Source organism: Corylus avellana, chromosome ca3 (assembly GCF_901000735.1).
Source record: "Corylus avellana chromosome ca3, CavTom2PMs-1.0".
Lineage (NCBI taxonomy): Eukaryota > Viridiplantae > Streptophyta > Magnoliopsida > Fagales > Betulaceae > Corylus > Corylus avellana.
In genome coordinates, this window is record NC_081543.1 from 18564550 (window position 1) to 18591941 (window position 27392).

The window sequence follows — 27392 nt, forward strand, 5'->3', positions numbered from 1 at the left end:
GGACAGCATTAGTGAAAGGCGAGAATTCGTGCGTCATAGCTATTTAAGGATTTGTGTCTTTTGGATACTCCTGGTGTCCATGAGTTATGTCTCCTTTGGTGTCTCACACGAGTAGTACTTAATTCAAAAAAAGGAGAAAAGGGTAAAAGATGGTGAGAGATACTCAAGAGAGAGGAAGTGGGTTGTCTTAAAAAAAAAAAAATTTGGAGGGGTGCAGTTTGTGATTCTTTTTTTTTTCTCCCTGTAACTACTGTATTCTTATATATATATATATATATATATATATATATATATATATATAACTAATAAAAAAAATTGAATTGCAAATTTTTTGCAGTTGCTTTGATTGAATCTCTATTTTTGTTCCTACAAATATAAATACAGTATTAGTTATATATATATATATATAACTAATACTGTATTTATATTTGTAGGAACAAATATATATATATATATATATATATAACTAATACTGTATTTATATTTGTAGGAACAAATATATATATATAACTAATACTGTATTTATATTTGTAGGAACAAAAATGCAACTGCAAAAAATTTGCGATTCAATTTTTTTTTTTTTTACACAAAAAAGGTAGAAATAAAAGAAATTTAATAATTGGATGGCTAATGTGTTTGAAGTATAAATAGTAGGAAAGAAGAGAGATGGCAAGAGGGGAGATCAAAACAGTTATTATAATGGGCGACATTGTCTTGATTTGGGACAGGAGAATTGTGGAAAGATCGAAGTGTGTGGGGAATTTTTTGGTGGCTTGTAAATTCAGAAGTGTCATTGACCAGTTTGAGTGGGCTTTCGCCAGTGTCTATGGGCACAATTCAGATGTTGACCGTCAGTTGCTTTGAGAGGAGCTAGGAAGTCTGGTTTTGTAGGGGGATATCCCTGGTGTATTGGGGGCGATTTCAACGTCTCTTGTTCCCTAGTGATAGATTGGGGCCTATTTCCTCTCCTGTTATGGGAGATTTTTCAGACTTTATCTTTAAGCAGGGTCTTATGGATTTACCTCTCCAGGGTGGAAGTTTGACTTGCCTAACAACTAGGAATTCCCCTCTTGGTCTAAAATTGACAAATTTATCATTTCTTCTGCTTGGGAGGCTCATTTCCCAGTCGTTACTTAGAGCAGGTTACCCATACTTCTATCAGATCATGTCCCAATTTTTTTATTTATTTATTTTATTATTCTTGTGGTTCTTAGAAGGGTAGAAAGTTACTTCAAATTTGAAAACATGTGGTTGAAATCTGATGGATTTGTTGAGAAGGTGAGCCATTGATGGAACTCCTAATGGTTTCAAGGATGCGCTAATTTTGTTTTTGCTCAGAAGTTAAAAGCTCTGAAAGTTGATTTAAAGAAGTAGAAAGACTTGGAGTTTGGGAATGTTGATCAGAGAAAAAGAGCTCTCCTTGATGAGCTACAATGTCTAGATGTGGCTGAGGAGCAGAGCCCTCTTGTTTGTGGAAGAGAAGTTGAGGAGGGTTGTGTTTACAATGGAGTTGGAAAAGACTACTTTGTTGGAGGTGTGTTGGAGCCAAAAGTCAAGGGTGCTATAGCTAAGAGAGGGGGGTAAAAATACCAAGTTCTTCACCCAGATTGTTAATTCTAAAGAAGTTGCAACACTATAGAGAAGTTTGTTATCAATGGCATTACCTCCTCCAATCCGTATTTGGATGGTCTTACATTGATTCTATTGGTGAGGAGGAGACTGTTTGGTTGGAATAAGCTTTCGAGGAAAGGGAGGTATTTGAGATAGTAAAAGACATGAATGGGGATAAGGCGCCGGGTCCAGATCCGATGCCTTATGGCTTTCTTCCAATCCTGTTGGGATGTTCTCAGAAAAGAGGTCATGGAAGTCTTTCTTGAGTTTCACCAATGGGGTAAATTTGAGTAAGTCTGAATGCTACCTTCATCACTCTTTCCCTTAAGAAAGTGAGGGTTGTCGAGGTCAAAGACTTCCGTCCTATCAGCCTGGTGAGTGGCGTCTACAAAATTATTGCAAAGGTCTTGGCAAATAGAGTGAAAGTTGTTTTGGAGAATCATTTCCAATTCTCAGAGTGTTTTATCAGATGGCATTAGATCTTGACTGGGTTTATCACTAATGAATGCGAAGATAGCCGTCTCAAATCAGGCGAACTGGGAATTTTGTGTAAATTGGACCTAGAGAAGGCTTATGATCATCTCAGTTGGGACTTTTTGCTTTACTTGCTAGGGAGGTGGTTTTGGGGAATGGTGGCTAAAGTGGATTGCTCATTGCATATCTAAAGTTCAGTTCTATCCTGGTTAATGGCACACCCAGTGGGTTCTTCAATAGCTCTTGGGGTTTGAGACAGGACCCTCCCCCCCTTCTTTTTGTGATTTTAATAGAAGCTTTGAGTCATATGATGGTAGTTGCTGTGAATGGGGACTTTATTTTTGGTTTTTTGGTGGGGGGAAGGAGTGATGATCTTGTTTCTGTATCCCATTTCCTTTTTGCAGATGATACCTTCATTTTCTCTAGGAGTGCACTAGACCAGATTCAATACTTAAGATGTGTCCTTTGTCTTGAAGCTGCCTCTGGTTTGAAGACTAACTTGGCTAAATAGGAGTTGATTCTCGTGGGTAATGTACCCAATGTGAGCCCTTGGAAACACATTAGGAAGGGGTGGGATATTTTCTATAATTTTTCTAGTGTGCGGGTGGTGATGGCTCTCATACCATGTTTTGGGAATGATATATGGTGTGGAGATCATCCTTTGAAAGATTTTTTTTCGGAGTTATTTTGTCTTGCTAGGAATAGGGATGCAATGGTGGCTGACCATAGGAGTGTTAGTAATGATACAGCTCATTGGGACATTAACTTACACCTGGTGCATGATTGGGAGGGTGATGAAAGCCTATGTTGGATAACCTGAAAAAGATCTTTTGAGGTCAAAACTTTTTATAAGGTTGTTCTTCCTAATGATGTTTCTCCTTTCCCTTGGATGAGCGTCTGGAGGACTAAGGCTCCTTTGAAGTTGGCTTTCTTTACATGGACAGCTTTCCTTGGGAAAGTTCTCACTTTAGATAATCTTCGCAAGTGACATTATAATGATAGATTGATGTTGCATGTGTAAAAGGAGTGGGGAACTCCGGGTCATCTTTTTCTTCATTGTGATGTTGCTAGAGAGCTATGGATTATGGTTTTTTAGAAGTTTGGGGTAAAGTCGTTATGCCTAAACGAGTGGTGGACCTTTTGGCGTGTTGAAATAGAGGGGTCAGTCGGAATGACATCATTATTCTTTGGAAGTGCAAGTCCTTATTCTGGTGCATTTGGAAAGAAAGGAATGTTCAAAGCTTCCATGATCAAGAGAGAATGAGTGCGAATCTACAGAACTGTCTTCTCAAAACCTTATTTGATGGGAGCTTTGCTACTGGTTTACCCCTTGTCTCTAGCTATGCAGATTTTTGTTCTCTTTTTTCTTGTTCTTGATTGGCTAAGTGTTTTCTTTTATATACTTCTTGTGTACTTAGGTTGTTCACCTTGCGCGTCTAATGAATTTCTTTACTTAACTGTTCAGGCCCCTATATTTAATTATATTTTTTACAGTAATTTTTCCAGATTGTTATATTGGGAAAGACATAATCCATCCTGGGATGGGTTTCAATGTTGAATCCTGATCCAAATTGTTGTTGGGTGGTAGAATGGAGATGCATCATGGACTTTACTGTGTTTAAGTGCTCAACAAAGATGGGATTTGTAGGGTGGTTACGTGCTTTGGGCAATATTATTTTTGATTTCTAGTTTGTAGTTTTATCTTATTTCATGTTCTTCAGATAGGTCAATTTGATTGCGGTTTATAATAAAAAGCAGATTTATCCTTTATGCTAATGCTGTTGGTTATATAGTTTGGCAGAAATTTTACTGGTTGCTCATGCTGATGAAGCATCTGCACTGTAGTCCCATGGGACTGCTTTTTGTTTATACTTGTTGGGTATGCAATACATTCCTGAATTTCCTTTGTAGTATTGTTGATTTTTTTTTTTTTTTTGTTATTTTCTTTTTATCTAATTCAGGATCCACGACCAGAATATAAGCTCTTTGGTACTATTGTGCATTCGGGCTACTCACAAGAGTCTGGACACTATTATGCATATATAAAGGTTTCATATTCCTTCCATGCTCTCTTTGAACATTTTTTTTTTTAATTAGTAATCGACTCCAAGGAGAGAGGAAGGGGAGATTCGAATTAGCGACTTCCGCTTCATGAGGCTTAGTCCTAGCCAATTGAACTATCCCTTGGGGTTCTCTTTGAACATTGAAGTTTCAAGAAAGCAACCAAAGTAATAGTTTGCTATCTTTATTCCCCATGTATGTACAGGACGCAATGGGTCGGTGGTATTGCTGCAATGATTCGTTTGTCTCACTTTCAACCCTGCAGGAGGTCTTGTCAGAAAAGGTTTATATTCTTTTCTTCTCTCGGACTAACCAAAGACCAGCATCTGCTAGCACTGCCCTTGCTTCGAATGGAACAAAGTCTAGTGCTTGCAATGGCAGTGAGGCATTCAGCAGCACAAAAGCTGCTCTCCCACCAAAAGCAGTGCATGCAAAAGCATATTTTGAGCAATCTTCTCAGAAGGATATCTCAACCATATCTAAGGTTGATAAAGTGACTTCTAGCCCACAGATGAGGTTTAGCATTGGAAACTCTAATTCTAAAAGAGCTCCTGCAACTGGTAATGGAAGAGTTGATGTTCATAAGAGTAAATCCATGGAAACAAATGGGTTTGTGGAATCCCTTGCTTTGAATGGAACAAAGTCTAGTGATTGCAATGGCAGTGAGGCATCTAGCAGCACCAAAGCTGCTCTCCCACATAAAGCAGTGCACACAAAAGCATATTTTGAGCAATATTCTCAGAAAGATATCTCAACCATATCTAAGGTTGTTAAAGTGACATCTAGCCCACAGATGAGGTTTAGCATTGGAAACTCTAACTCCAAAAAAGCTCCTGCAAGTGATAATGGAAGAGTTGATGTTCATAAGAGTCAATCCATGGAAACAAATGGGGATGTGAAACACTCAATTTGTAGAGAGAAAAGTGGAAATGATGTGGCAGCATCCATGATGGCGAATGGTTTTAACAGAACCAGAAAAGTTGGTGCTGCTGATAGTAAGTATAGCGAAGGATCCACTCTAACAAGTGAAAATGGTAATAGTCAAACTGGTGACATTAGTTTAGTGAAACCAAATCATGGTGAAGGTAATGGTACAAGGAGCAGGATGACAAGGGGAGGGCCTTCCCATGATGAATTGGAAACTTGTGTTGTCCATGACCGCCCTGAGATCTTGGGGTCTAAGAGAAAATCAGAGGAGGAGGACTCTTGCATTTTGTTTGCACAGGATGCTCAATCCCAGGCAGAAGTTGGAGAACTGAAAGAAGTGTATGTTTCACACTTACTCTATCGTATCTAAAATATTTTTGTGATAACTTGTGTTGATTAGAATCTGGTCAAATACTTAGTTTGCTAAATATGCGTGCCATGATTTTGTGTTTAGTTTATGTTCATATGAATCATGGTTCATCTTCTATCATATATTTGGCACCTTTACTCCATCAAGTTCTTAAATATAAAGAGAGGAGATTTATTGACTTGGGCCATGGGTTATGAACTTGAACCATGGTAGAGTCCTTAGTCCATTAAAGACCAGAAATGTGTAGGCGGTGTTTATTAGAAGAAGTTATTGATGATACTGTTTGTCAGTCAGTTATGGCCCAAATTCATATCTGTGGGCCTCCTAGGTTTCCCTGTTCCATGTATTAGTTTGGAAAATATTTTTGGGTCAGATGATTTACATATTAAATTGCTGGAATACTTAAGTTTTCTATTTACCCATTGATAAATAAATGCACTAATGTCTCTGCACAGATTGGATCTTATGACCTCACCCTCCACCTTTATTAATTATGGGGGAAGGACATGTTTTTGTCTAAGGACCATTCACATATTTGTTTTTGGGAAAAATCAAATTTAATCCCTAGTTTTTTAATTTCTACAATTAGGTCCTTAGGTTTTTTTTTTTTGTGGTTCAAGTAGATCCATTCGTCAACCTACTGTCCAATTAATTAATGGTCTACCACGTTAGCTGAATCAATAAATGCCATGTGGCTCTTGTTTAAAATGCAAATGCCAACTGTACGTGCCATGTGACACTGTTATTTTAAACTACAAATATACCCTAAATAAAACATTAAAAGAAAGTAAAAACAAAAAACATATATTTTTTTTTCAAAGAGAGGTAGTTGGCCATCTCTAATGAGGTGTGGTCTGTCACCACTAGCTGGTGAGGGTGCCCACTCGTCACTGATGAGAGGTGGTGGCCCCTCTCCTCTGAGGGGCAACATCTCCTCACAAACGGGTGGTTGCCCCTCTCTGTAATGGGAGGATGGCAGCCCCTCTCTGTTAGGGGTGGCCTCCCCTCACAAACCTTCTATTGAGGGGTGGCTTCCTTTCACAACCCTTATGTGAGGGGTAGCCACTCATAGAGAGGGGTGACCACCCTCTATATGGGGAGGCCGCTCCTCACAGAATGGGGGTGACAAACCCTCTTTTAGGGGAGGCCGCCCTTCATAAAGAGGTGCGGCCACTCCTTTGTGAGGGCAAGTTTCTCCTCTTAGGAGTGGGGCCGCCCCTCGCAAATAGGGATGGCCACCTCTCGGTGAGGGGAGGTTGCCTTTCATAGAGAGGACCACCCCTCTATTAGGGACATTGCCCCTTATCGGATAGGGGCCGCCCCTCTCGGAGAAGGGTTGCAACCCCTCTTTGAGTGGAGACCGTTGTCACAGAAAGTGGCGGCCGCCCCTCTTTATGGGGACATTGTCCCTCACAGGAGGGGCAACCACCCCTCATCCAGCAAGGGTGGCCCCCCTCATTTGTTAGTGGTGGCTAGCCACCTCTTTTTTTAAAGAAAGTTATTTTTAACTTTTTTTAAATTTTCATTTAAGGTATATTGGTAAGTTAAAGTGTTTGTGTCACGTGGCACGTAAGATATGAACATGATGTGCCAAAGTAGAGTCACGTGCATTAATTGATTAGTCTAATGCAGCATGTCGTTAATTAGTGTAATGATAGGTTGACATAGGGACTTATTTAAAATGAGAGGAAAACCTAATTACCCATTTGTCGAAATTGAAAACCTTGGGGCTAAATTTGATTTTTCTTTTTTCATTTGACCTTATCTCATTTGGTTATTTGTCTATTGATCCTGCTTGGAGCATCTTGTGTGTTGAGTCCTGGATTCCTCGATTCATATAATTAATTATTATTTCATTTTCTAAAGTCTATGTGACCCATGTTAAGTAGAGATTGTGTTCCTTCTTAATGCATATATGATAGTCTCGATCTAGTCTCAATTTAGTTCCTTTCTACTCTTAGGCCACTCGTGTGCCTGTGAAATGTTGCTTTGTTGTTGCCTTAACTCAGTTTTTTACTTTTTTTTTCCTCTCTTAGTCTCGAGAAAGAAGCTTCTTCGATTTTGCGATCATGCGGTTGGTCAGATAACGTTTATAGTTTCATGAGTTCGAGGAAGAGGTTATGTCGAGAAGCCAGAAATGGTTCATCAAGTATTAGTGAATCAAAGTAAGTTTCCTTTAACTCTATATATTCTAATTTATACTTAGGAACTTTTATCAAATGGTCAAACTTCAAGCACATTCAATTTCCTGTAAAGAAGTTTCTGAATTTATATGTTGCTAATCCTCTTCATTTTGTAAAGTGCAATAATTTTCTCTGGTTGCAAATCTTCTCAAGATTGTAACAATTTTACACTTCAAAGTTCTGAAACTTCAGAGTTTTCAGGAAAACTCATTCAGATTGATTAATACACATCAAATGTTTAGAATTGCTACAAAATATGACTATAAAATTTCCTTGATTACATAAAGTACCTTAAATTTATGAAAACTTACCAAAGAAATAGCTGCAGCAGTAATTAGTTCCAAGTGAAAAGTTTGATCCCAAAAATAGGAGATTAATTTGCATTGGAGACAGTAACCATCACAGAGTGTAAGATATAGAATGGAAGTGAGAGGAAACCCTTCTCTACAAGGGTTTGGGGACCAAACTTAAAACCATAAGATCTCCAAAATTATGAATTAGTCAATTTATTACAGTTTATCTGCAGACTAATATGCTTGGTTGGGAATTACCTAGGAAGCAAGCTTACTCAATTCCTAATTATACAAGTATTCTAATCTCATCTTGATATTAAATAGAAGGCCATCATCACAAAAGACTTAGGCTGGCCCATCGCAGATTTCACTAAATTCCAAAAATATCCTCCTGGCTAAAATTTAAATTAGGAAATAATTAATGAAAACTTTCCGTAGCTCCTGCATATAAAACTCTTAATGAGTTTTATTTGTCTTGGGAATTATGTTTTTCCAAAATAACTGCAAAGGATTTATAGCTCTTATAAAACTGTAAACGGAGCTAAGAAAAAGCAAAACAATTTTAATTAGATTTGTCTGCTGTAGTGAGCCTCACGATGTGCAAACTGTAAAAGAAGTATGAGAAAGCAAAATATTTTTAATTAGATTCGTCTGCTGTAGTGAGCCTCACGTTGTGCAAACCGTAAAAGAAGCAATGAAAAAGCAAAACATTTTTAATTAGATTCTAAGCCATACAGCAATTTATTAGGATGCACATTTTTCTTCCTAAAATCTTGAAAATTTCCATAATATGATTTATATCTACTCAAAGCTAACACTTCAATTAACCAAAAGGCTGAGAACGAAAAAACTAATGAGATGAAAAACTACTTCAAAAGCTTCCAAATAAACACTTGAATAATAAAAAAAGAGACATACTATATCTGTAGGTCCCATGTGATTACTTATAGGCAAGAGATCTTTATCTAGTTTTTTTGTGTATGAAATATTGTTTCCAAATAATTGCTGATAGAGAAATGCTATATCCCACCTTTTCATCTGGATGAAATACATTTTCCTTAAGATTAACTGGGGGAATATAGCATTATATCAATGAAAATTTAGAGTAAAGGAAAATGCATTGGATTCATCCGGATGAAAAGGTGGGATATAGCGTTATTCTCGCTGATATATTAGGCAAAGAGGAGACCTTGTTGGATGCGACAGGTGCTCATTTCCAAGCCCTCCATATTTTATACTTTTATACATGGTTGTGAATCTATGAAACAGAGGAACTATATTTTAGCATGGCTTTTCATGACCATGATATTTCTCCTTCCTCGACCCCTGGCGGGTCAAAATACTGAAGTTAATTTTGACAGAACTGATTTACGTGATATGATATATCTTCACAGGAAAAAAAGGCATTTCCTTTTAAGCTTTGAAAATTTTGTGTAGCATACACATTATTACTCAGAATAGACTAACGCATGAAAGTATGGTCTAGCTTGTTGCTCTTGATCGCTTGCAAAAGGCTCTCAATCGTCAATGACATGGTACTCCTGAATTGAAGAATGGCATTTTTTTTTTTTTTTTTTTAAAAAGAAGAGAATGGATTATACCTGAATATATCTTATACTGCTTTCACCTGAAGAATGTATCATAATGATTCCCTGAATGAATTCTATTTGGGCATTGTATAGTCTTTGAGTGGCTTGTTATCATTTGGGAAATCGGCATGCAGAGAAAAGTCAGTAGAAGCTGAACATGCATGAATCGCTAGTGAATTTAGTATTTTCTTAGGCTGAATCTGTACAAAGAACCATGGCTTCCCAAGGATCCACCTGCGTATACTTAACCTAGTAGTGGGGAGCAATGGTCTTAGGCTCGAAGTCTATAGAAAGAAAATGCTTTGTTGAAGTACTAGAGTTCCTGAAGCTGTGTTGGTTTCAGGTCATTGACTGTGGTGTTTGCTAGATTTGGGTAGTTGTTTTGGTTAGGTTTCTTTTGTGCGAGGGGTTTTACCTCTTGTTGTCTTCCTTTCTCTTTTTAATTAGCTTCATACTTTTCATATTTAACATATCTTGAAGTTAACATCAGCTCTTACACTACTTTAAACACTAGCATTTTTAGTTTGCTTTACAGATATGCTATTCTAAGTGATTACTTTTAAAACTTCAATAGCATTTTTCTCATGAAAGATTTTTTTGTTCTATCAACCGTCTGTACTGCCCTATTTGTTCTGAGGTTGTCTTTTTTCCTTGCTCTTTATGTTATCTGCATGTTTTGTTCTACAGGAAGTTCTTAATTGCAGATGCCAAACCAACCTTTATTTCACAAATACCAGAATCGTTGAAAGAGGACCTCATTGAACGTCTGCGGTTATTTAGCCAAGGAAAAAAGGCATTTTCCAGAACCTTGATAAACTGAACATGGTACATGCATAACTTAACCTTCTATCTTTGAAATTTTTCAGATGCATAATTCAGAATTTGGGTGGTGGCATGACAACTGTTATCTTTGTTTGATAATATTTGCAGTATCCTGACATTGCCACTGATGGAGCTTGTCCTGTTAATCTGTATTTCTAATTGATATGTATTAACAATGCGGATTATCCTCTAGCAACATATGGGGGGGTATGTCGTGTAATATCCCTTTGAGCAAGTTTTGGCTACAGCAAGAGACTGTTATCCTTCCATTTATTCCTTTGCCAATGGTGACATCTTGTAGGTGCGTTATCAATTGAACTAAGATGAATGGGCCGACTTCAGATCTTGCTGAAAGTTTTGTTTCCTCCTTCTTGAGGCTGTGCAGTTCATTTGGTAGAGAAAAACGACTGGAGTTTTACTCATTTTGTACAATATCCTTTTTGGGACTACCTTCAGGAAACAATCCTCATTTTATGGATGCATTACGAATTATCCATTTAGTTAGTTACTCATGGACATGCTACCAGGTTTATTCATTTACTATGAAATTTTTGTCATTATTACCCTCCATCCTCCAATGGGAAAAACCAACACTCCCACCCCTTTCCTTTTTGAGGCATTTTATTTGTGGGCTGTTGTTTACATAGGACGAAGAGTGTTGTCTACTGTTGTGTTTTTGCATGTGTTTATGTATTGCCAAGTTGTTAAGCTCTGTTTAATGTGTTACTGGGCAGATGAGTTGTAAATTTGCCAGACTTGTGCTTTGTAGACCCGTAGTTCCTCTCCCAAGTTCTTGGTGAATGCCTTTGTGGGTTTTTTTTTTTGGTTTTGTTTTTTTGCCTAGTGTGATACCGTACTGCATGTACCTGGAACATCTGAGGGGGACTTGGAAACCATACACGCCTTACCGCCTTGCCCACATGAACCTGAACATAATTGAGTCTCGGGGGTTAATTTTTCGGTGCACATGCCTGCCAGCGCCGCTGAATTCTAGAAGACAGGTGCGAATTACTATTTTATGTTGTGTCTAATAATAATACTTGCAACGATTTATATTCTATAATGTCTGTATATGGTTAAATTAGGGTTGGGTCGAAAATATTATATGCTTCCAAGTCACATTTTTCAAATCTAAATTGTACATTTGCTTCCAACTTTTTCGCCAGAACAGCCAGCACCACATAACCTTCTCACTCTTTCTGCCTGAGTGAAAAGTCTAGGTTGATTTTTGATCAGAACCACTTGAATCTAAATTGCAGGAAGTATCGCATGGCAGGATGAGTGGAGACAAAGTTGTGTATGTCGGCCATTCTAGTAAACAAGTTGGGAAGTGGGTGAGTGTACGAGGTAGACTTGGAAAGTGTGTGCAGGGCAAGCATTTAACGTTGGACACAAGCTTTGTTCTTATCTCTTCTGCTCTTTGTCAGCTTCCTCCCTTGAGTGGAGTTTATCTGCCGTACTTGGTGATTAATCCCCCTTCACACCGCGTTAAAATGATAATAACAGAGTTTGTAATTGCCCTACATAGAGCTTGGTATTATAATATAATGAATTTGTACAAGATAAGAACCAAGATTTGACTTACAAATACACTGAATATTATCCGGAATTAACTAATGAGTTGTTACAAATATTCAAACATTGCACCTTTACTGTGTTTGACTTGCTCCTGTTGCTTATCAGGTAGTTGTAAAACAGGCGCTAAAGATTCAATACACCCTCTCAATTGCAACGGGCTGGAACAAACATTAAGATTGTCACGAAGAGTACATAATCTAGTAGGCACCAATGGTTTGGTGAGGATGTCAGCCAATTGATCCTTGCTGGAGAGGAATTGAACATTAAGAGCTTTGTAAGCAACTCGATTTCTAACAAAGTGGTAATCGATTTTATCATAATAATTAATTGGTGTTTAGGGCATGAACTCTAACAATCTCCCACTTGCCCTCAAATCCAATTCGGCATACATTGACATCCATTTCCTTTAAGTGAGACTTAAGTCTTTTGAGGTAAGGTTTTAGTAAAAGGGTTCACCAAATGCTTAGCCGAGGCCATCTTTTACCACAACTGTATCTCCTCGAGAGATGCCTCTAATGAGATGATACTTGTGCTTTATGTGTTTTCATCTCTCATAGTTTCTCGGTTCCTTGGATTATGCAACCATTCCATTGTTGTCGCCAAATAATGTAATAGACACCAAGATCCATCAAAAACTTCTTAACTCAAATAGCTCCTTTTCCCACTTCACAAGCTGCAACATATTCAGCTTCTATGTGGAATCAGCAATGCAAGATTTCTTAACACTCTTTCAACTAATGGCTTCACAACTTAGGGTAGAGACATACCCTTAGGTAGGGCTGGCAATTTAACCCCCGAACTCAACACAAACATGACACGTAGTTTTAGGGTTAAGGTTTAGGTTAAACGGGTTCGGGTCATAAATAGGACATGTTTAATAAACGTGTCACATTGGTCAATCTGCAGGTTGACACATTTATATAATTTATTTTTTATTTTTTATTTTTTTCAAGTAAATTTTAAGTTTAACTGGCAATTTAACCCGAGACCTTGACCGAACACGTCACGTAGTTTTAAGGTTAGGGTTTAGGTTAAACGAGTTCGGGTCCCGTTTAATAAACATGTCGAGTTCGTGTTGACATAAACAGGTTGGTGGCTTAACTGGGTTGACACGAACCCAACACGTGAACCCGTTTTTGCTTGCCCTACCGCTAGGTGGATCTCTGGAAATCATGCTCTAACTGAAAGTTAGAATTTGTGTAACCAATGACTGTCACCTCACTATGGTGGATAAGAATATAATCATTTTTTCTTCTATTATACTCAAACTATATGTTTAACTGCTACCCAATGTAGTGGTCTAAGATTTGACTGATACCTGTTGACCATGCTAACTGGAAAATATATATTTGATCTAGTACATAGCATATGAGGCTTCCCGCTGCTGAAGCATATAGAACTACGTTCATCTACTTTTCCTCTTGAAGTGTCTAAGGACACTACTCCTTAGAAAGAGGGATTCCATGCCTTATGGGAAGTAATCCCTTCTTGGAGTCTAGCATACTAAACACAAAACCTTGTCTATGTATGCAGCGTGAGATAAGCCTAACATCTTATTCTTGCGATCTTGCGAAAGCTTGATCCATAGGATGTAGTTTGCTTCTCCCAAGTCTTTCATATCAAAGAGGTTAGACAACCAGATTTTGACCATTGACAATATCCCTATATCATTCGCAATGAGTATGATATCATCAACATGCAACATTAAGAATGTTACCACTCTTTATCTGAATTTTAATCAAAACCAAACGATTTAATTGCTTTATCAAATTTGATGTTCCATGACCTGAATGGTTGCTTAAGTCCATAAATGGACTTTTGTAACTTGCATACCATATGCGTCTAGCTCTTAGCTACAAACCCCATTTAGCTTCATCATATAGATGTCATCGTCAAGATGACCATTTAGAAAGGTTGTCTTGATGCCATTTGCTAAATCTCATTGTCTAGGTGAGCGGCAATGGCTAAGAGAATCTGGATAAACTTAAGCATGGCTACTGATGAAAATGTTTCCTGATAATCAATTCATTCTTTCTGAGTAAAATATTTTGCAACAACTTTGCCTAGAAGGTTTCAACATGTCCATCTACCAATCTCTTCCTCATGTAGAACCATTTACAACCTATATATTTAATGCCATTAGGCGCCTCTACAAGCTTCCAAACTTTGTTGGAATGCATAGATTCCAACTCAATTTCCTTAGCTTTGACCTAGTGGTCCGCTTCTACATCATTAATTGGCTCATCGTAGGCCATGGGATCTGACTCAAGTTCTTCCAAGATGTTTTCCTAATCTTTTTTCCCAAAAACATAAATCAACCAGGTGCCCTAACAATCCTCCCACTACGAAGCCGTACGATGGTATTATGTATCTCATCAGTAGTAACCTATGATGTATACAGCCACCACATCTCCACAAACATCATATCCGACATTCCATCTAGAACCACCCTACTCTTTGACTTGTAATTGTTTAAATAGTCATCCTCGAGGAACTTGACGTTTGTGCTAACAAATACATACATGTCCTTAGGACTATGGAACAATCTATCTTTAGTACCTTTTGGATACCCAACAAACATACATACTTCGGTGTTTGGTTCAAACTTATTAGACTTTCCCTCTAGCACATGTGCTGGGTAACCCTGCATGTATATGTATCTCATACTAGGCTTTTGGCCAAACAACAATCCGAAAGGTATCTTGGGCACATATTTGGAAGGAACCAAATTAAGAAAGTATGACGTAGTATCCAGGGCATTACAACAAAAAGATGTAGGTAGAGTAGCATAACTCATCATTAGCTCTTACCATTCCTAAAAGAGTTTTATTACTTCTTTTCACCGCACCATTTTGCTGGAGAGTCTTTGGTGCGGTCAATTGAGATACAATCTTGTAACACCCTAGATATTTAATACAAAAATAATAATTAAATTCCGTGCACCTCCCTCAAACTTTTTTACTTTTGTAAATAAATCCCAAGCGATCTAACTATAACTTTCATGAATAAATTAATAAAATAATAATCCTGGGAGTTATGGTAGAAAATCCACATCAACTAACTAGGAGTTGACTGGAGAGACTACACTAAACAAATACCCGAGTATAATAAATGCGGAACTTTTATAGAACAATTAGTGATTTGAGCTACATTACACAACCTCAATACATAACGGATCATAAGTACAACAAAATCTCTTCGACTAATAAATGTTACAGAAACAACCATTATAACCTAGCATTCTCCCATAGAGATCCTTGCACATCCTCAGTATCCTGCTAAATCTGGAGGACAACGAATGTCCAACAAGTGGAAGAAGAGAAATAACAACAACTGGGTAAGTACACGACTTAGTAAGTAAGATACCTCGGACTGAACTCATGTTAAGAGTCTAACATTTTAATGCAATATAGACAGGAAGCATTTAAAATATTTGTATTGTCACATGTTTTGCAGCTCAATTGAGAAAAAATGTGCTGTCTCTATAATTTCACTGTTAAAGAAGTATGTTATATGTTTGGGAGAGATCCTCAAAGCATAATATAGCAGCACCAGTTTTCATTACTTAAAACCATAAAACACAAGAATATGCTAATATTATAAACATAAGATATGTAATTGTCATATCTTTCCTCCATATGGTCTATTTGGGCCCTTAACCCCTTCCCGTTCGGGTTTGCGCATTCTCGAAAGAACCTCTAGTACAACACCGGTGCACCGATGTGCACAAACTAGCGATGATCATCATCAACTAGACTGGGTTCGACTTTGGGTGGCCCATGCTGCTAACAATGTTGTATGTCGTAACTGCCATGTGAACATGGCTACACGTGGTTACTCAACTGACCTCTTGGATCCAATGACAAATAATAACATAACTAAACCATAGGGTCAAGCCCTTATAATGGTAGTCCATGACCCTTGGTCTTGCCATACTCAATGCAATATATAATCAATTAACGTACAAATCTTTCTTTCTTAAATCATAGCAAGGTAAACAATAAGGAACATGCATCAATGTTTGAAAATCAATAGGCTCATGACATGATCATAAGAGATGTGAACTAAATGGCTTAACAATTTATATCAATATAGCATGCTCAAAAATAGTATTCACTTAACTCCACCAATCAGATGATTCCTTGGACATCATAACCTCATGCAGTGTAAACCAACCTACCAGTCAGACAAATGCTAGCCACATACCTAAGACAAACAAAAGAGCCTAAATCACACATTAGAAACTCTAACTCAGGCTTCCGAGCTGTTGGGGTCAACCTAGAAAGTTTTAGGGTAAATTCTGATAGTCTGGGATCAAATTGGACAGTTTAGGATCAATCCTAAGGGGTTGGGTGTTGGGATCTATGTTGAAAAGTAAACTTCAAAAAATTTCTTTTTACGCAACGGAATAAAAACTATCCCCAAGATCTTTTACCATCAAGACAAACATGTTTAGATCTATGGCAAACATATAAGTTATAATTACTTACATGCAAATTTAGCCTCTAGGCATTGGGGCATAGGAGTGCCCATCGATTCTTCCGTTGGTGTTGGACTAAGTAGTTGAAGTTCCAACATGCTTGAAAACTTCAAGTATGAGTCAACACTCATCTCGCCTTCGTAGTGTTTTTGTGTTCTTCGTGTTTTTCATGAACTTTAAGAACATCTTTATGTTCTTTATCATATTCATGAAGAATTTCTTGAATAGTTGAGAGTTGATAAAGAACTTCAAGATCTTCAAACAATTGGGGAGAAGATTGCTCAATTAGATCTTCTCTTTGATGGCAGAATATGACTGTGAGTGGGCTCACAAAATTTTCTCAAGAACAAGAGAAAACTAGAAGCAAAACTCTGGAGAGAGAAAACTCCCCTAGTGGTCGTGTATATCTTGTGGGAAAGATGTTGTGTTTTTTTGTTTTTTTTTTTTTTGTTTTTGGCAAAATTCACAAGCTTTAGACCCAGGTGTGTGTTTTTGCTTCTCAACTGTTCCTCTATTTATAATACCGGGATCCTAGGAGAAAATGAATTTCAAACCATGTGGGACAAGGATTAGAAATCCCAGTCCTAGGTGAAGTGGGACAAAGAGTATTTACACTCCTTGCCACTATGTAGTGGCCGGCCATGGGGAGAGAAAATTCTCTCTCCACATACGGCAAGGGCTAGGATTTTAACCCTAACCCACTCCTGCTTAGTTTCTTATTTGCGCTTGGGTTTTATCCTCAAGCACAATGCTCCTTTTAACTTTATCCTTTGGAAGTAATTCCATAAAGCCCGAAGTTATTTTACAAGCCTAAAAAATTTAAATTATAAGCCCAAGGCTTATTTTAATTCCTTAGCCCGGAGGAATTAAATTATGAGCCAGTGTTCTATTTAATTCCCAAATTCAATTTTTTCAAATAAGATTAAATAAATCTTTTGGCCTATGTTTTATTAAAATTAGACATCCCAATAAACTAAATAAATAACTGAGGAACAATATATAATTTTCCAATCAATTTAAATAAGCTCAAAGAGGGACCTAAGAAAAAATATCATTACCTTAATAGGCATGTGATTATATCACATGACACTATTTAATTACAATTAATTCCACTAAACAATTGGGACTACACTCTAATGATTATCTTTAATTTAATCAATTAATCCTTATAACGTTCTTATTGCATGTTACCCCTCCATGGAATCATTCCGTAGTGGAACCAAAGGCTTTGAACTGTCACTTTGTTCACTACCTCTTTTTCTTTAGTCACTGATTTAAATTCATGATTATCCTTATGTACCTTGTGAGAATACATCTCACCTTGTACATGTATAAGTTTTTAGTGTACTTACTAAAAACACTCGGGCTTGAGTTTTTAGGATAATTTTTCACATTAAATCTAAAACAAGGGGAATATATCTTATCACTTTGTTCTCTTGACAAAGGATTTAGATTCATTTTTGAAGTTGGTGTTCCCACAATGTTAGATGTGATTACCCAACATACTGAGTACTATTGACGGATAATAGGTCTCACTCTTAAATACATCTAAGTAATCAACACCTCACATCTGAGTTAACGAACTTCTCAAGATTTAGAGTAAATGTTAAGACGCTGTGCATGTACATCAATTGTTACGACAATATATACAATTGATGATTCACATGGTGCTGTTCGGTGTATGGCACAACCTTGCCAATTGTACCGCCCCCAAAATTGGCCTTGGCCAGCCTAGCGGGGATACTGGCAATTACCCTAGTTTAACCAACTAGTGGCTAAATGGGGAACCGCTCATATCAGCATTATCAGAGTTAATACATAGGAAGGTGAAATAAATATGAGAAATCTATAAATCATTATAGGTGCAAGTATAATCCTCAATTTAAAGGCATGGAGCAACTAACAATAATATAAAGCAAACCTCATAATAGCATGAATATCTTAAAGCAAAGTTTGTGGTGGCAACCGTACTACTCTTGGGTTCTAGGAACAAGCTTCCTATAAGAGTAATAATAGCGTAAGTCTAAAGACTTAGTAAGTAAACCTCACAATTGGGTATGACATGAGCTCATTATTATTATACAGAAATAAACGTGCAGTTCCAATATCATTGAAAAGAGGTGTTGTCTCCGTTAATACACCTTGAAATATTATTTAGTTTGATAAAGGGTGGTGTACTCCCGGTGGCAATCACTTAAGTATTTAAATGCAGAAAAACTAATGCTTTATAGGTCGTAACTATCATATATGGGCTACCCGAGATATTACCCTTTTTCAACAGGGTTGGCTCTGTCTCGAGGGACCTGTAATGCAATGCTGGTGCCTCGACCATTGTACGCTACCCGTCTATAACACTAGCAGCCCGACCAAGTCTGACCTCAAATGGCCCACGCTACTAATGATGTATGTCTTGTAGTGACCGCACATTAAGGTTGCGCCGGTCATGAAACAACCATTAGATCCAAGGTCCATATAACATCACACACATTTGATCAAAGAATCAAGTCTTTATAGTAAGGCCATGACCATTATATCGCACGTACCGATGTACCATGTCTTACAATGCATTTTATCAACAAGTTATTACAAAAATGTAGACATACTCATATCATATGTGGGGTCAGTCAGCTGGCATATCCCACGTTTTTAAGAAAAGTGTTTGTAAGTGTTTACTTACCTCGTTTGCCTACTCGAGTCCTCTGACATCACAAAACCCTGCTATAACGAAATAGTACACATCGTTATGCGCAGTACTAGAGGACTTCTATGAGTATGGTGCTAAGTTCTACCAAACAAAAGGGATTGCTGGACCTAATATTTCACATGTGGAACTAAGGGGGCAAAAGCATTGCTCCCTGGTCGTACATACGGCCTTGAGAGCGTACGTTCGGCCATTGAGTTAGGTATTTCAGCCAACAGCTCCAAATTGTGTTTTGAGGCTTCTATGAAATCTATAGGCTACTATATCTCATCCTAGGCTACTAAACAAACACATGCAAGGTACATATTATGCAATTCAAAGAATCAAAGAGGCGCTTTAAAGTCTTTTGAAAACATTTCTTGGTTTTGTAAGAAAATGGGTACAAGAGCTGGTCATAGCATCCTTAAAACTTATAACATTAGAAAGGCAGTAAGAACAACACGAAAATTATAGAAATGGGCAGGGGTTACCTTAGAAGATGGTCGAATGGGGGTCTTAATATAGGGGATGGAGGCGTGGCATTGTCTGGAAAAGTAGATAATGGGTTAAACTTATGTGTAACTAATTTATTTAGTAGGGCTAGATTGAAGCCCTAGTTATGTTTAGTTGATATTCAATATTGGCGCCCTTGTGATGATCTTGTTGTGATATTTAACTTGATTAATGCCTGCATTCATGAATTCCTCATATGTGTGTGCCTGATCAACATATGCATGTGGAATGGACTAGTTAGTTAAATCAATTTGGATGACTGAATCCTTGGTTTAACATAAGTAATAAAAGATATCCACATCGGATTCTTGGGTTAATCAACATGGGGAACCAGGAGTAGACACCCATGCCCTAGGCCTCATGTGTTTGTCGATTTCCACAGTTTTATGCTTTTTTAAAGAACAACTTAGTAGACACCCATGCTAAATCCTTTAAGAAAGAAAAGAATTAGAGTAGACACCCATGCCTAATTCGTTGCTTAGGGAAATCAATAGCTTAAGGAGTAGACACCAATGCCCTTAGGTTGACAAACATTAGATATTTGTAACATGATCAAAACATTGGCATATTGATATATTAACTAAATATAATTAGTGGTAGATATCAAAGCCCTACCTCTTTATCATTATCAACTCAAATCCAATCTTTGTTTTATTTTACTTTTGGAATTGATTTTAAGCAAAAATTTAGCAATTCTCGTGGGAATGACCCCGTATTTGCACACTATGCTACTGTGTTGACCTCGTGCACTTGCGAGTAAAACATCCGATTATTTGCCTATTAATTTAGGTAGATAATTGTGGACAGCAGAGAGTGATGACAAGGATGAGGGCAAGGAGTGACTCAATAAAAAACATCAAGAGCCCGAGCATTTTTTTGGAGACTAGGATTTCTCAGGGCATGTTGGTCGTGAATTGGTTAGTTATATGTCAGTTGTGATAGGCACCAAATTTGAGTTGTGTACTTTGTTAATGGATGAAGCTACTTGGGTGATTCTATGGTTATGGTTACGATATGCTATATTTGCTAGGTGATTTCGTTATATTTGTCGGGTTTTATTTTGTTTTAGCAATTGAATTTCGATGATGGAATTTTTATAATTGGGGGAGATTGTAATACCAAAAAAAAAAAACTATTTTTAATATATATAATTTTTTTTTTCAAATGAACATGGTTCTTGAGACAAAAATGTTTTACATAAAATTAGGGTTTCTTTTTTTTTTTCTTAAAAAAAAAAAAAAAAGAGAAAGAGGATCGATCCCTATCCTTACAAGATCAATCTTAATGCGTCAGAAATACTATTTTGAGCTCCCAAAACCCTAGAAGCTTGACCCTAAGCCTATTTAAACCCCTCTTACAAACCAGATGCACAAAAAACCTACCCTCCAAAGTTCTAGGAGATTGCTAGAACTCAAAAACGACCCATAACCGATGTTCTCCGACATTCTCCAAGACTTTGATGACACTTCTCTTCAATTTTCTCAAGGTAATATCTTAACCCTTAATGTTTATCCTTTATACCTTTTGCGATATCATAATCCTTGAGGATAAACATTAAGGGTTAAGGTATTACCTTGAGAAAACTAAAAACTAGCCTCATCAAAGTCTTCGAGAATGTTGGAGAACATCGGTTACGGGTGGTTTTCGAGTTCTAGCAGTGTCTTATAACTCTGGAGGCTAGGTTTTTCGTGCATCTGGTTTGTAAGAGGGGTAAGAGAGGTTTAAATAGGCTTAGGATCAAGCTTCTAGGGTTTTGGGCCACAAAATAGAATTTCTCAAGCATTAGGATCGATCCTGAAAAGTGGGGGATCGGTTCTATACAAACAGGGATCGATCCTCTCTCTCTCTCTCTCTCTCTCTCTCTCTTTTTTGTTAGATCAACCCTAATTTTATGTAAAACATTTTTGTCTCAAGAACCATGTTCATTTGAAAAATATTTATATATATTAAAAATATATTTTCGTTTTCAAGGTATTACAAATCCCAACCTTTGACAAGTAATCTTTTAAAGTCCCCAAAGATGTATTTGCCACCTCGATGAGATTGAACGATCTGTATGTATATGTCTAATTGCTTTTCGACTTCTGCCCTAAACTCTCTGAGCATTTCAAAAGTCTCAATCTTCCAACGCATTAGTATACATAATCATACCTTGAGTAATTATCAGTAAAAGTAATGAAGTACTCATAACCTCCTTGTGCCTGAATACTCATAGGATCATTTACATTAGTATGTACTGAATCAAGAACATCATTGGCCTTGTACCTTTTTCCTAAATAATGCCTCTTGGCCATTCTACCCTCCAAGGAGGATTTGCAGGCTTGAAACTCTTCAATATCCAATGGGTGCAAACTTGACTAGTCTTTGGATCCTACTTGGATTAATATCTCTAAGAAGTAAGTAACAAATATGTGCTTTGTAAGAAGAATGAAACTTTCTCTATAGTGATAAAATAAAGTTATTAGTAATATAAGAATCATGAGTAATAATACATAAACCATTAGTAATAAATCCGGAATAGATAAACAATTTATCATTTTTTTATTAGTGCAGTATCCTTCAAAATATAAGTATAATCACATTTATTCAAATGAGTTGTAAAAATCAAATTTCTACGAAGTGATGGTACACTAAAGACAGTCTGACAAAATTAAAACTATAGATCCATATTTAAATAATGACTCCTATAGAAAATAAGTGGAACTCGCGTCCCATTTTCAAGTGTCAAACACCATCTTCCCATCACTTAGTTATCTCGTCTCCTAAATATCCCGCAATCACATTGCAGACATGATTAGTGTATCTGAATCCACACACTAGGAACCTGTGAGATTCACACTAAACATGTTTCAACTGAGAATGAAGAATCTTTACCTTCACGTTTAAAAGTTAGATACTTTAGACAATTTCTTTTATAGTGTCTCACTTTGCCACAATGGAAACACTTACCTTGGGCTTAGCTTTTGCTGCTTTGTTTCCTACTTTATTCACATCTATGATAACTTACATTACTTGGCATCTTGTTTGTTGGGGCTAAAATCTACTATGGGTCGCACTCAAACATCATGAGATTATCTCTCAACCATTATCTGAATGTGGACAACCCATGATCTATTGACCACCCTCCAGTATCTCTAAACTACCTCCCACTATCTATCAACCACCTCCATTATCTCTAAACTACATCCCACTATTCCTTAATCATCTGAAGGTGGAACATGGAGAGACCAGTTACATAAAACCCAATAAAAGAGATCGATCAAATCATTCTCAAAACGGGACATTAGCTCATTACTATATTTTTCACTCCAGACAAAACATGCTAACTTAAGCATTGGAGAGTGTCCGGCCAAGGCCAGGACCCTTTGATGTTTTTGTTGCAAGCAATCCATCGTCAGTCAAGCCAAACCAAAAACTGCATCAATAGTTTGGCACCCGTTTGTGGGAATGATAGTTCTGATCTATAAAAAATCATGGCCACAGCAGACTGATGAATGTCCATCTCCAAATCGGAATCCGATTGCAGTGGAAAATTTCTTTAGTCCCCAAATTGCAGTATACAAATCTGAATTTGAGATTGGCATTCAATTGCAACAGATCCATGCAATCTGGTGTTTGCCATCTTCAGTAAATACGAGATAAGTCATTTTTATTTAATAAAATTGACACTAATTAAAAGGATGTGGTTAAATTTTACTGCTCCTCATCTCATATCTTGTAAAATATCAAAGATAGAAAAAATTTATATAAGAATGTGTGTCTATCTTTTTGACCTATCGATTTTGCATAAAAAGAAAAGTCTTCTTACCTCGGCTATCGTGAATTTCATGGACAAAGGAATAGAAAAAAGACATATGAACAAAACAAAATGCTGAAAAGCATATCTATGGGAAAAAAGTGGCTAGCTTTAGTGGCAATCTTACTCCCTATGTTTGTTTTTTCTAATACCATTAGTTCTGCTTGACAACAAGCAATTTTATTTCATTAAAAGAAGCATGTCATTGCTTGGCTTTAGTGCTCGTAGGTGGTTGTTGATAAGTGCTCAAATATACATATTTTAGTCCCTTAATTTACATATGTTAATCTCTTAGTCTTGTTATTTTGTGATGTTTTGTTTTGTTTTTGTGTTTTCTTGTAGTTTTTAGGTTTTTGAAGAAAATGAAGCATTTTTGGACAGTTCGAGCATAAAAGACAAATTTGGGGAAAAGCTGGAAGCTTTGGGATCGAGCACAAGCATCTAGGCTCGAGCGTAGTTGCGCTCGAGCGCATAACACCCATGCCCTTGAGCGCCAAACCAAAGGGAGCGAGCGTAGCAGCAGTATTGTGCACAAGAAGCAGGCTCGAGGGCATCAGCACTCGAGCACAGAAGAGGATGGATCGAGTGCACGCATGCTCTCGAGCGCAAGACCCTGAGATTGAGTGCACTCGAGCGCCAACATGCAGCCAGGACACATATTCCACCTTAAATTAGGCTTTCCAAATCCTAATTGTTTTAGAAGATAAATCTACGGTTTTCCTAGGATTTCTAGAGCTTCTAGGGTTTTCCTAAGCCCTATAAATAGATCTCTAAGCCTTCAGAAAAAATATACAATCTTGGAGAGGAGAATTGGAGGCTACTTCAAGAAGCGGTTTTGGTTTTTCCTTTTCCTTTTTATTTTATTGTTAGGATGATTAACATCAGAAGCATGTGTAGCTAAACCTTTGTTAGGGGCTAGATTGAAGCCCTAATTATTTCTTTTTAGGATTTCAATATTGGCGCCTTTGTTACAACCATATTTTGGTATATTTAAATTGATTATTTTCTAGTTAATTGAATTCCTCATATGAATGTGCCTGATCATCATATGCTTGTGTTTGGATGTGTTATTTAAGTCAATTTGGATGATCGAGTCCTGGGCTTAATAAAGTGACAAAATAATCTCATCACGGGTTCTTGGGGTAATCAACGTGGAGAACCGAGAGTAGATACCATGCCCTAGGCTTCATGTGTTTGTCAATTTCCATTGATTTATGCTCTCTTAATGAACAACTTAGTAGATACCATGCTAAATCATTTAAAAAAGAAAAGAATTAGAGTAGATACCATACCTAATTCGTTGCTTAGGGAGATCAATAGCTTAAGGAGTAGATACCATGTCCTTAGGTTGGCAAGCATTAAATATACCGGCATGATTGGAACATTGGCGTATTGTTATCTTAATTAGTCTGATTAGTGGTGGATGTCAAAACCCTAACCCTTTTGTTATTCTTATTTTCTTTTTAATCTTTCAATTCGTGACAATTCAAAGATACTTAATTTGGAAAATCAATTCTAAGCAAAATTACCAATCCTTGTGGGAACGGTCACGTATTTGACTGCTATACTATCGTTTTGATTTTGTGCACTTGTGAGTAAAATGTACCGAGTATTCGCCTATTAATTTAGGTGGGTATTTGGCACAACAAGTTTTTGGCGCCGTTGCTGGGGATTGTTTAATTTTGTTTAGACTTATTTTTCCTTTAGTTTTAGGGGTAATTACCTTTTCCCCCATCAACTACAACGCATTGTCACTTTGCCCCCATGAACTGACAACGCTACTGCCTAACCCTATCAAACTACAATTTTGTGTCCAAAACCCCCCTTCCGTTAGTCAAAGGTGTTAACTCAGACGGTCAACCCATCACGTGCGTCCCACATGCCATCTTAAAATTTTCTATCCCATTTTTGCCCATAGTAGAGTTGTCAGTTCATGGGGGCAAAGTTACAATGTGTTGTAGTTGATGGGAGCAAAGTGACAATGCATTGTAGTTGATGGGGGGAAAAGGTAATTACCCCTTAATTTTATGTTTTTTATTTGTTTTAAGGGGTAAATACACTTTACCGCCTGAACTATCCGCCCATTTGCACTTTTAACCCCAATGTTTAAAAGGTGACACTTTACCCCCCTAAAGTATATGACATTAACACTTGACCCCCATGAAGTATTTGAATTGACTCTTTACCCTAAAAACTTAGTTACTTCAGGGGGATGAAGTGTCAAGTCAAAATACTTCAGGGGGGTAAAGTGTACTTCAGGGGGTAAAGTGTCAATGTCAGATACTTTGAGGGGTAAAGTGTCACTTTTTGAACATTGGGGTTAAAAATGCAAATGGGTGGAAAGTTGAGGGGGTAAAATGTATTTTTTTCCTTGTTTTAATATGTTTTCTATCCTCTGTTTGCAAGTTTGAGTCTGTGTTGCAGTAGTGCGATCAATCGTAGCTCGACTGTGATCAAGCGCACAGTCAGGTAATTGCGCACAGCAGGATGCTGGAGCACTCGTTCCAGAGGGATTGAGCACATCACTGGTATCAAGAGCAGGAACCACAACACTCGAGTGCACATCCGTCAACAGCACTGAAGCTGCTGTAAGTTGAAAATTTTGATTTTCTATCGTTTTGTCTTCATGCAGGGTCGTCGATCTAAGAAGTTAGCTATAATTCCATACGATCCAGAAATTGAACAGACCATTCGACAAAGGTGAAGAAACAACTCCGAAATAGAATTCGAAGTTGGGGAAAGGATGGAAGAAAAATATTTCAAGAATCCACCACTGGTGCGAAGACCTATGAAGAATTCCTTCATGCCCCAAATTCTCAACCAGCCATCTTGCATTGAATTCCCACCTATTGTGCAATGCAATTACAACTTATCTCCACATGTGCTTAATTTGGTTCCATGCTATAGAGGCACACCTTCTGAGAATCCAGACTTGCACATGAGGGATTTCTTTGATCTTTACAATACTCAGAATGTCCAAGGTTTAACCGCAAAAGGAATTAGGTTAATTCTTTTTCCTTTTTCATTTTTCCTTAAAAGATAATGCTAAACTCTGGTTAAATTCTTTAGTTGAAGGTTCTATTCATAACTGGGATGAGATGGCCACAAAGTTCTTAAAGAAGTTCTTCCCAGCCCATAAGACAAGGAAATTGAGGAGGGAAATCTAGACCTTCCAACAAAAAGATGGGGACCTTTTCTTCGAGGCATGGGAGCACTTTAATGAGCTACTTCTCAAATGCCCACATCAAAACATATGTCAAGACGATCAAGTACAAGCCTTCTATGAGGGATTAAATGATTCTAACAAAAGTCTTGTAGATTTAGCTTGTGGTGGCATGTTGATAGAGAAAACTAGTGATGAAGCCATGGAACTCTTTGAGACCGTAAGTGAGAAAAATGAACAATTCTCATCCAAAGGGAGACAAGAACCTGAAGGAAAGGGCATATATGAAGAAAGCACCAATGGTGGAATTCATACTCAAATGGCCACCATGGAGAGGAAGATGGATATGATAGTCAAAGCCATGACTACTCATAGGATTGCCCCTGTTCAACAAAGTGCACAAGTCGAGGTATATGCCCTATGTTCCCATCTTGACCACACCACTAAGACTTGTCCCAACTTTTCAATTGCATATTGTTGTGCAAATTTATTTAACTCGCAAGTGCACGAATCGATTGTAATTTAATGGATTGCAAGTGCGAAGTCGTTCCCACAGAGAATTGTATTCTTGAAAGAGCAATTTAAATCTAAACTAATTAAATCCTAACCTAGTTCCAAAAAGGTTTTGAATTTTGATTTTTGAAATTAAAAGACAAACATAAACTAACTAAAATAAACTAAGAGATAAAATACTAAGGTTTGAGAATTTACACTCACCGAATCATAACAACATACTTCCATGTTTATCAATATTAATCTGAAGTTCTCATAATTACAATCTTAGATATGTTTTACTATGCTTCAATAGTTAATCAAAACCATCCAATGTATCCATTAATTGCACAAATCACA

At 37.3% G+C, this 27392-nt stretch overlaps 1 protein-coding gene and 1 non-coding gene across 4 annotated transcripts in view; one reads left to right on the forward strand and one right to left on the reverse strand.

Annotated features, from left to right (window-relative positions):
• LOC132173853 (ubiquitin carboxyl-terminal hydrolase 25) overlaps window positions 1-11963 on the forward strand; it is a 15595-nt gene extending 3632 nt beyond the window's left edge. For 2 of the 3 annotated variants that reach the window (XM_059585498.1, XM_059585500.1), the window contains 6 exons: window positions 4047-4133; window positions 4352-5412; window positions 7480-7608; window positions 10196-10333; window positions 10439-11331; window positions 11590-11963. In XM_059585498.1, the coding sequence (XP_059441481.1) occupies window positions 4047-4133; window positions 4352-5412; window positions 7480-7608; window positions 10196-10328 (1410 nt within the window). In that variant the 3' untranslated portion in view covers window positions 10329-10333; window positions 10439-11331; window positions 11590-11963. The remainder of the gene's footprint in view (window positions 1-4046; window positions 4134-4351; window positions 5413-7479; window positions 7609-10195; window positions 10334-10438; window positions 11332-11589) is intronic. The other variant, XM_059585499.1, reaches the window with a different exon arrangement.
• Window positions 11964-26523: 14560 nt separating this feature from the next.
• LOC132176756 (small nucleolar RNA R71) lies at window positions 26524-26630 on the reverse strand. The gene has a single exon (XR_009439609.1). It is a non-coding gene; the product is annotated as a small nucleolar RNA R71 (small nucleolar RNA).
• Between the last annotated feature and the right edge of the window lie 762 nt (window positions 26631-27392).